The sequence below is a fragment of the Chaetura pelagica genome, unplaced genomic scaffold, assembly GCF_000747805.2.
Source record: "Chaetura pelagica isolate M959 unplaced genomic scaffold, ChaPel_1.0 scaffold530, whole genome shotgun sequence".
Taxonomy (NCBI): Eukaryota; Metazoa; Chordata; class Aves; order Apodiformes; family Apodidae; genus Chaetura; species Chaetura pelagica.
The window spans coordinates 9,810-20,104 of NW_009951793.1; the positions used below are offsets into that span (position 1 = coordinate 9,810).

A 10,295-nucleotide genomic window follows, 5' to 3' on the forward strand; every position below is an offset into this window, starting at 1 on the left:
AGGCATCAAGAACCTTCCCAATGAAGGGAGGCTGGTGGCCTTTGGGTCTGGTCTGGTAAGGACCACCAAGCCACACTTGGCCTTAGTTCACCTGGAGGCCTGTAGGGCACAGAGTCTGTCACAGGGGTGAATGGGTTTTGGGGGGCAGGAGAGCTACGTGGATCAATCTTTTGGCACAGGAGCTGGCACATTTGCTGTCCTGGGCAGTGGTGATGGAGCTGAACATCTGGAGATAGGGTCCCTGGACAGCTTGTCTGCCCAGCCCATGCTCCAACGCTGGTGGAGGGCAGAACTGGACTGGGTAGAAACCAAAACCTGCTTTCACCTCCTTCCCTGGTTCAGGCACTGTCGGAAAAACACAATCTCCTCTGCGCTGTGCTACTAACAATTAATTAATCACACCTAGGAATAGCAATTAATTGCTTGTGCCCCAGAGGGTTTTGACCCATATCCCAAGGATGAGGCAGGGTCCAGGCTCGCCATGGTGGGACATGTATGTTCCCCAGAATTGTTGGATGACACATCTCTAACACCCAGCATCAAGGGCTATCCACAGGGCCCACCAGGGTCCCAAGACCCTGTCTCACTCCATCCTCTCTCTCCCACTGAAAAACAATGGGACCTTTCTCTGCTGCCCCCTCCTCACTGGAGCAGGGGAGCGGCTGAGCCCACGGGAAGGCTGGGCAGAGAGGAGTTAACTCCAAACCCAACCTCAGGCAGAGGGGAAAAAAAACAACACCAAACAACCAGAGATCAATGGATCAGCAGCAAGAGCAGGGGGAGGGAAAAGGGGGAGACAGAGAGAGAGAGAGCATCGGAGCTCCAGAAGCAGAGACACAGGCGTGGGAACCAGGAGAAGAGAGAGCAGAGCTGGCTGCCAGCACAGAGAGACAGCGAAGCACCGGGCAGGGGTGACAGCGTTGCCCAGACAAAACTCTTCAGCAGCCGCATCCTCCTCCCCACTGCTGCCCAGCTGGACCAGAGGTCTCCCCTGAGCAAGTGGCAAGGCTGCAGGCCCTTCCTTGCAGAGGTGAGTGCCAGCCTCCCAGGCAAGGGGCAGCCTCCAGCACCCTGAGCAAGGACATGACAGCACCCAGAGATGCCCATTTGCAAGTGTGTGTCCAGAGAGTGACCAGAGTCCTCAGCTCCAGTGGGGACGTCCCACGGGGCCAGATGGAGGAGCCAAATAGTTGTTAATGGGACAGAGGGGACCACAGAGCCAGAGAGGCTCACACGTTTGGTGTGGTACAGAGAGGCTGCTGGGAAGAAGTGGCATGAGCTGGGGGATGGGGAGGCATGGGGCTTGCACGACCCAAAAGAGTGTTAATTGCATGTCAACTGTTGCTAGATAACAGTGCTTTTTCCCTCTTGTTGCTGCTCAGTGAAGGACAATTTGTTCTAATGACAACACAACATAGGCAAGGCTCATTATGAGATAGGCTGTTGGTGCTCCGTGCTTGAAGCAGCATTACTCAGGGCTGGAGGGAGTTTTGCAGCAATACCTGGAGCTGTGGTAATAATGTGCTCCTTTGCAGTGATCATCATGCTGTGTTTCAGGCAGCTCTGAGGTTTCCCCTCCATCCGCTCCCAGCTGCCACCATCCAACCCGTGACCACCCTCTCAGCTTGGGGAAGAAGTGCCTTTAGTTGCCTCTCCTCTGTGAAGCATAACTATATACAGGGAGCAAGGGGCACCCAGCTCTGGGGTTGAGGTGGTTGCAGCTGAAGGACCTTTCCTGGGGTGGGAGCGTGGCAGGTGCTGCTGCTGTGGGGTATCATCCAGGCATCACGCCCCTGCTGCTGGAGGTGGCAGAGCCCTTTGGCAAGGATGCCACAACTGCTCAGATGCCACATGCATCCCCTTCCCCATGGCCTCAGAGCACCAGCCAGGATTCAGGCTTGCAAAAGCAAGCAATCCCAAGAGATTTAGCAGCTTTGGGATTGTAAAAGGAATGTAGGGGAGGCCAGGGGGCAGGGCAGAAGGTGCTTCAGAGGGGTGGGAGCACAGGAGGTGCCGTTGTGGTTATGTGAATGCAGGCAGGAAAAAGGGGTTTGGGTTCCACTCGAGCCAGGCCAATGTGGGCTAATTTATCCCAACAGAATCAGAAGTAATTTAGTGATCTGGTGGCATTAGCATCTCTGGGAGAAAAATGGACATCAGACGATGCCCAGGATCTGGCACCTTGGGACCAGACCTCTGGTGGCCATTGTGGTCAATACTGAGCAGTACCTGCTTGCCTATGGCTGTGCACAGGTTCTGTGTCTCCCTTTCTCCCCATGCAGGTCCCTGCAGTCGGATGGGGAGATGCCAGGAGGCTGGAATGCCTCCTCTGACAGCCCAGAGCTGCGAGCTGCAGGGATTATCGTGCCCATCATCTTTTCCCTCATCTTCCTCCTGGGCACTGTGGGGAACGGGCTGGTGCTGGCCGTGCTGCTGCGGAATGGCCAAGCCAAGTACAACACCACCAACCTCTTCATCCTTAACCTGGCCATGGCTGATCTCTGCTTCATCGTCTGCTGTGTCCCATTCCAGGCCACCATTTACACCCTGGATGGGTGGCTCTTTGGGGCCTTTGCCTGCAAGGCTGTGCATTTCCTGATCTACCTCACCATGTATGCCAGCAGCTTCACCCTGGCTGCTGTCTCCGTTGACAGGCAAGTGTCCCCTCCCCTTTCAATCCCTCAGCTCAGGGACAACATATTTGCCACTCTTGAGCTAAGGGGTGGGAGAAAGACCAGTCCTTATCCTGTTGTGTGTCCTGTTAGAAGAAGGTAGGGTCTTCCCAGAGGCAGGGACAGCAAAGCCAGCCTCCTCACCTTGCTGTGCCCTTGACCAGCTCCAAACCAAGCCCTCAGCCTGGTTACCAAGCCCTCAATTGGGAAGGTGGGGTGCAGGCATATGCTGAGGCTTGGTGTCCACCATGCAAAACCAAGAATGGCAAAGCCCCAAGGCAGCAACTCATCTGAGGAGAAAGAGAGAGCCCTCGGGGTCCTGCTCCTGTCCTTCTCTTCTCTGGTTCAAGAGGCACACTGCTTGCCCTTCCTGAGCTAGCACAGCAGAGTGGCTGACAGAGATCCCAGACCTGCTGCTGGGATAACCCTGATCTCCAAGTGAATTCAGCCTCCCTCCCAAGAGGCGGGGAGGGGGAGAGATGTGGCTGCATGTGAAGGGGGACACACATGGCAGGTCCACAGGGACATCGTGTTTGGTCTCTCCTTCCCCTTCCTCTTCCCACCAGGTACCTGGCCATTCGCTATCCACTAAAGTCCCGGGATCTCCGCACCTCCCGGAAAGCAGGAGTGGCCATTGTAGCAATCTGGTCACTGTCCCTGCTTTTTGCAGGGCCATACCTCAGTTACTACCAAGTTGTCCATTACCATGGGGTGCCCATCTGTGTCCCCATCTGGGAGGACCAGCGCCGAAAGATTCTGGACATCCTGACATTTGTCTTCGGATACCTCCTGCCCGTGACTGTGGTAAGCCTGGCATATGCCAGGACCATCAAGTTCCTGTGGACCTCTGTAGACCCCATAGAAAGGATCTCAGAGTCCCGGAAGGCCAAGCGTAAGGTGACCAAGATGATCGTGGCTGTGGCCATCCTGTTCTGCCTCTGCTGGTTGCCCCACCACCTGGTCATCCTGTGCTTCTGGTTTGGCCACTTCCCCTTCAACCGAGCCACTTACGCCTGCCGCCTGGCTTCCCACTGCCTTTCTTATGCCAACTCCTGCCTCAACCCCATCGTCTACGCCCTCATCTCCAAGCATTTCCGCAAGCGTTTCAAGCAGGTCTTCACCTGCCTCTTCTTCCAGAACAAGACCAGGAAGAAGAAGAGAGTTGGAAAGAAAGTCCACATGGTCAGTGTGGGTAAAGGTTTCACCAACAGCACCAGAGGTTTCTATGGAGGCAACATTGAGGTGACCCAGGTCCCAGAGGGGAGCAACAAGAAGAGGGACCTCGAAAGTGCCAGTCATGATGCCAGAGCATGGACTCAGCAGGTACCAGATGCTATGGTCTTTGTTCAGAAGGAGCTCCTGGAAGAGGAAAGTTTGGCAGCAGCTGGTCATCCCCTTGCCATAACCCCTCCAAGAGGAATTCGGGAGTTTCTGACTGTTCATTACAGATGAGCACAGTGAAGAAACCTGTTTTTCAGCCTGTGAGTAACCACTCCATTCCCAAACAGGCAGAATAATGTAAGGCAAAGGGGAATGGATGCAGCAGAGCCACTGAAAGCTTCTGGGGCTCCTGTTAACCCATTGTTCCCACTCACCTCCCCTCACTGGCCCACAGCATTCATCTAGGCATGGCACAATCCACCCATACAGACGCAGAGCAGATGTGATGCCAAGTGACCTGGCTGGCTTTCTTGCAACAGGTTTGAGGGCCTCCATTTCCCAACTTCCTAACTTGCTAATTTCGTGCAGCACCTTGGAACTCTAAAGGGGAAGCAGTCAAAGTGAAAACATCCTGGTTGGAAATCCAGGCAGTTAAGGGCACATGAGAGCATGGGTGGGAAGGGTGGAGGGAGTGCACGGGTACATGAGTGTGAACAGTTGAGCTGGCAGACTCTCTCCCTGGCAGGGCTGGGGTGTTGTTTCCAGCCCCAAGTGGTGAAACACTGTCACCTGCCCACATGCCTGTCTTGTCCCATGGTCTGGGGACAGCCTAGTTCACCTCCATGCCTTTCGGTAGCCCCTGCATCCAGATCAGAGAACCTTTGCCACATTGACTTTCACACAAGGAATTCAGCTGTCTGTGCCAACAGCTCACTGACCCAAACTCTGCAGCAGTCACTAGTCATGCTCTAATGATTTACGCCGTGGCAGGTGAAGAACAGGAAGGCTTGTGTGACAGCTCCTCTGTGTGCCTCCCCTCTGCACATGTGGCTTCTCTGAAGTTCAAGGAGGAAAGGACTGTCTGTCCAGTCTCTTCCCTCCACCCTGCCCCCCAAGAAGTACTCACTGGAAGGTGTTTCCTAGAGCTCTGTTCCACCTGGCTTTAGCTCTTGAGAGCAGATCCTGTAGGACCCTGTCCCACTTCCTAATGCCACTTGCAGTTCAGAAATATCTCCTGAGATTTATCCCCAGTTCTTCCCAAGCATACCTGGTAAGTCCTCCTGCCACGTTGTGGCACCCAATCTGCCCTTCTGCTTACTTTCTCTTTGCCTTTTGCAAATTCCTGAGGGATTGCTGCCTCCTCTTTGCTCTTTGCTCTTTGCTTGCTACTTGGAGTTTCATTCCTTCCTTCTGGGGCTGAAGGACTTGTTGCTTTCTGAGCAGTGATGTTATTCATTGGTATTAGCCACACGAGTGTGGTTTACTGACTTGGCCAGTTTTTTCCATGTGATGATTGTGGGCAAATTGAAGGCTGTCACCAAAGCAGAAGAAAGCAGCTAAGTTGCAAAATGACCTGTGGAGTCAGGTGATAGTTGTGGTCAGATGAAGGAGAAAGAAACAGACCCATGTGCACTTAGTTCAATTCTGTCTCCTCAGTGTCCCTTTCTCCCTCATGGAGAGGGCCTCCAGGAGACCTCAGCAGGCTGGGACATCTTCCAAGACAGCAACTGCTGCGGGATTGCTGTGACACCCATGTCTACCTGGGATCAAAACCTTCCCCTGCTCTGTCCCTGCTCCCCTCAGTAGCCACAGAGGAGCCTTTGACTGTGGTAGCACCTTGACAACACCTCGCAGCAGGGCCAAGCATCGCCCAGCCTGATCACAGGAAGGATGGGAAGTGCCACAGGGATGATGTGGTGGGACAAAAATAATGTTCACCAGAAGGTGCTGGAATTTTTCCTCTGCTTGACCTGAATAAACCCCAGTAATTTCCTTCACCTGCCACTTTTGTTGTGTGCTGGATACAATCTCTGCCTGGCGTGGGGCTCTGCAGTTTGGGCTGGAGGTGGTGAACACTATAGGAGTTGTCTGACCACAGTCTGGTGCTCCCAAGTCACTAGCAGGGTGTCATTTGTTTTATTTGACTTTGCAGACACAGCAGAAGCATAAAAAGGAAGGAAAGCTGAAGGTTTTAAGAGGGATCCAGCACTGCTGTTGTTTAAGAGAAAATCATAAAAGAAGGAGAGCCAGAAGCAGAGAGAGGGAAAAGGAGGGATGATGATTGAAGGACAGATGGGGGGCAACATAAATGATAAATGTGTGGCAGAAGCCAGCCACAGGGACAGAAGATGGCAGTGAGAAGGGAGCGTGAGGTGAGGGGTTAGAAGCAGAGGGCAGAAGGGAGGATGAGGGGGCATGTGGGAGGCAGGAAGCAGTGTGGTGGCAGAGCACCCACATTTTGGCAGAAGCCTTGTCCCCAGCCCAGCTTTTTCACCTTGCTCCAGAGCTGGGGTGAGCATCACTCAGCTGTGCTGAACTCCAGCCCCATAATGTCTCTCTCCAGCATTTTTCTGCATCATCAGGCTGCCAGAGAAGCTCCGAAAAACACCATCCAAGCAAGGCCTCTGATCAGTCTAGTGCACACGTGAGGGAGGGAGCTGGTGGGATTTGTGTTGCTGCAGTGCTGTGGTTTGCTGCACTGTCTGGCAGAACCAGGTCTGGGCACGTGGCTGACTTCCCACAGCTCCCATTTTGTCACATAGTCATGACATGAGTGGAGGGGGGAGGGGGACCAAGCAGCGTAGTCGGCTGCCCTGGTGTGCCAAGTCCATGTGCCACAGGTAATCACAGCCGCCTGAGACCATCCTCTGTGGGGATGAGACAGCTTGGCCATGGGGACACAAGCTGTGTGATGCCACCTGGGTTGTGAGTGCAAGCAGGACAGGTCTTGTGTTGTGTGCCAGCACAGCCATAGCCCCCGAGCCTCAGTCCTTTGGCCTGGGAGCTTCTGGTGGTGCTGCAGGACAAGCCCAGGAAGAAGCTCTAGGAAAGGGACAAAGACAAGTCACATGAGAGTCTGGAAGGGGGAGAAGGGATTCCTTTCACTGGCCAGGCAAACCTTGAGGAAGGGAAAGGGAACAGCCCATGGAAGCATCTCCACAGTGAGAGGCAAGGGAGAAATCTCTCCTAGCACCACAGTTCCTGACCACATCCCAGGGGCTTTGCTTTTCTCTGGGAGAGGCCAGGACCATCAGGCCCACACTGAGATGGTTTCCTCTTGACAGCAAAAGAGATGAGCTTGCTATTTCAGACCCGTTAAACAAAGCTCAACTCCCACGGAGTTCCTCATCAATCTCCTTTACAGTCCTGTAGCCAGGACTGGGATGCTTCGGTCACAAACCATCAGACCTGCCACCATCTCAGCTCAATATTTACAGTAAACTTTACAAGGTTGCAACAGCCCTCCTTTCCCTTAATTACCTATGGCATTTAATTAGTGCTATGTGGCTTTTGAATAAGTAACTCTTAACATGAAGCAGGTCTTCACTCACAATGCCCTAAGAGCAGTGAAGGAGGGAAAGCTTCACAGAAAGTGTTGAATGAAAGCAGCAACACTGTGGGACGCTCCAGACTTCTGCACTGAAACTGGGAAACAGTTTCAGACTGTCATGGCAGCAGTAGGATGCAGAGTGAACACCTCTGCCCCAGATGGGGCAGACGGTTCTTCCATGGCAGTTTGCTGCCCCTCACCCTACTGCCTACAGACTGTATATGCATGGAGCTACAGCTCCCAGCAAAGACCTACAGGCTGACTTTCCAAGCAGAGAACTAGGCACTACGACAGTCTCCGTAACCTGGAAACCTGCAGGGACCATGCTGCTCACTCTCTAGCTAATTAAAATGGAGTGGGAGCTAATGCTGGGGAGCTCCAGCCAGCAGAGAGGAGCCATTTACTGCCAGCCCACTGACTGTTGGTAGGTGGCTGCCAATGTGAGCCTGCAAAAGTTGTTGGAAGCTGCACAGCCCCATCAGCAGTATGCTGAGCTGCACACAGGATTGTGGAAGCTGCTGGTGTCCTTGCTTGTGCATGGTGGGACCTTGGCAAGGCAGCTAGAGACTGCATCCAGGTTTTTGTCCTCATCCTTGCCCTCTGACACTCTCAGTGTTGCAGGCATCGTACAGTGGGACTGGGGGACATCAGGGAGCAAGGGCCTTGCAGAGCTCTAGTGAGCTGGAGAAGAGCCATGAGCCTCCCTGTACTTGTCTTCCCTTCTTCTCCCCTGCTTCTGCTTGCATAAATCTTCCCTCATTGCTCTGCCCTGCTTGCTCTTAAAATTCCCAGGCAACGTGGCATTTCCAACTCTCTTTGAAGCTGTTGCATGAATTGCTAGAGCTCAGCTCCAAGGACACCCCTTCCCCCATATGGAGGCCAGCTGAAGTGCTACACTGGGAATGATTTTTCTTTTTCCATTCAAGTGTTTGTCATTGCTCTCTGCACCTTGAGCCTCCCTCGTCTCCTATCCCTGTTTCTGATTTCTCTGGCTTCTCTGCAGAAACTGCCTTTCAGCAACATGTCCAGTGTGCTTTGCCCACCTTCCTGGGGTTGGCTAGTCCTGAAGCTGCCCTCTGCCTCCAATGCCATGGCTGGTGGCCAGCTCCTGTGGCCAAAAGCAGCCTCCAGGTGAGAGGAATATCTGCATTGTTTCTGGGGGTGAAGCCCCACTTCAGAGCCCAGAGAACTGGAGGGAGAAGGGAACAGCGGTCGGGAGCAGCGACACAGCACTGCTGGATACTGCTTGTTCCTGCCTGCATGAAGCCAGGCAGTTGCTTGCCCCTGATCCTGCTCCTTCAGGTCCTGGCTTGCAAAGGGAGTGGATCAGGTCAGTGGACAATTGTTGTACATTGAGTTGAAGCCTAAATACAATAGGACAGAAAAATCAGGGAGAAAACCGGGGGGAGAAGGTGCACTTAGCACAGCAAGCATCTGCAAGCCCTGGGTCTCATCCCTAAGCTCAGCCTGGTGTGAAGCTCTGATTTTGGGGAGCACATGAGCAATGGCAGATGCTGAACCTGGCCTGGGGAGGCTCTGGAGTCAGGAGGGAATTCCTGTCTGCCCAGTAGCAGCATACATGCTCTAACTGGCTTCACAGGCCAAAGGTAGATGTGAAGAAAAGGTATTGTGTCACATTGTTGACTTGGGTTTAATTAGAGCTGAAGGAGCTTGGTTGATGCTTTCCACTCAGCCTCCCCTCCAACACTTATTAGCATTCTGCAGTCTCCTCTCCCAGCTTCACGCCTTAACTAATGACTCCTTGCTTATATTTTCTTTCCTACCTGTCATCACTTGGGCTGGCAAGCTCGGCTTTAACCCTGCAGAGGCTGGTTTGGCTGAGCACAGCCACACCAGGAGCAGGCATTCCCTGTCTCCCTGTCTACAGACACATGGGGCTGTGGGAGAGAGAAAGCTGTTAAAAGGATGGCTCCTAATTCCCTGGCAGAGCAACAGGCTCGAGTGCTGCATGTGCTTCCCCTTGTGCTCATGGGAACGGGACCTTGCAGAGACACCCTGCAAGCAGCCAGGACAGCCCTGCAAAGGCAGCTCGGGGCAGGACAGCTTTGCTGGTTCTCAGGCAGAGAAGTAATGGTGTGACGTAGCACTATCAGCTATAGCTTATTTGCTTTTGGGTTTAGCTGCTAGTTCCTAATCCATGACCAGCCTTAGCAGGTTGCCTGCTGATTATTCTAATTCTTCCAACAACCATGTGCTCTCTTCCCCTCTCAGAGCTTTCAAAAAAGCCCAGAGGAAAGCTACTTGCTGAATCTCTTTTATCTCTTTTGTTTAGTTTTGATTAGGAAGCTGATTCAAAACTGCTGGCTTTTCCACCTAGTTGCCCCATGGGCCCTGAGCTGCCTAGGGCTGCTCTCCCACACTGGCCAGGCACAGTGCACAAAGAAGGCAACTTTCTGCAAGTGCCTTTCTGTGATGGAGAAGAAAAGATCTGTCTTGCTCACAGAACGCACAGAGGAAGCTGATGAAAGTGTGGGAGATTTGCCAGAAATGCTTCAAGGGGCATCGTTAGCAGTGCAGATAATCACAATAATGAATTTGGAGTCTGCTGGAAAGGCAAAGGTGGAGGAATTAATGGTGTTCAGATGTTGGCTGGATACCCTGGAGTTTAATTATTTAAGCTGCTGAAGAGTTGAACAGATTCTTGATGTTTGCACCTACTGCAGCATGTGCTTTGCATTCAGTTTGACAGTGAGTGGTCTCCTGAGAGAAAGGCCTTTTTTCTTAGTAACATCCATGCAGCTTTGCTGGGAGGCTTTGCTTAGGGCTGTTGCTTCTGCTATGTGCCCTCAGTGAGACACTAGCAGGTTTTCAGCCTTCTCTTGCTTGGATGAGCCAGATCCTCAACCTGGCTGGTTTTGATCCTGTCTTCAAGCACAGCAGGGTTGGGTTCA

At 53.0% G+C, this 10,295-nt stretch overlaps 1 protein-coding gene across 1 annotated transcript; it reads left to right on the top strand.

Annotated features, from left to right (window-relative positions):
- Positions 1–2,304: 2,304 nt before the first annotated feature.
- GALR3 (galanin receptor 3) lies at positions 2,305–4,124 on the top strand. Its single transcript, XM_010002818.1, has 2 exons — positions 2,305–2,654; positions 3,239–4,124. The coding sequence occupies exons 1-2, from the start codon at positions 2,305–2,307 to the stop codon at positions 4,122–4,124; spliced, it is 1,236 nt and encodes a 411-aa protein (XP_010001120.1).
- Positions 4,125–10,295: the final 6,171 nt, after the last annotated feature.

What these genes read in the sequence shown, in the direction of transcription:
- GALR3 (XM_010002818.1), top strand. Translation starts at nt 2,305, where the DNA reads ATGCCAGGAGGCTGGAATGCCTCCTCTGACAGCCCAGAGCTGCGAGCT. An exon ending in GCTGCTGTCTCCGTTGACAG is followed by an intron (nt 2,655 to 3,238) that starts GCAAGTGTCCCC and finishes TCTTCCCACCAG; the next exon opens with GTACCTGGCCATTCGCTATC.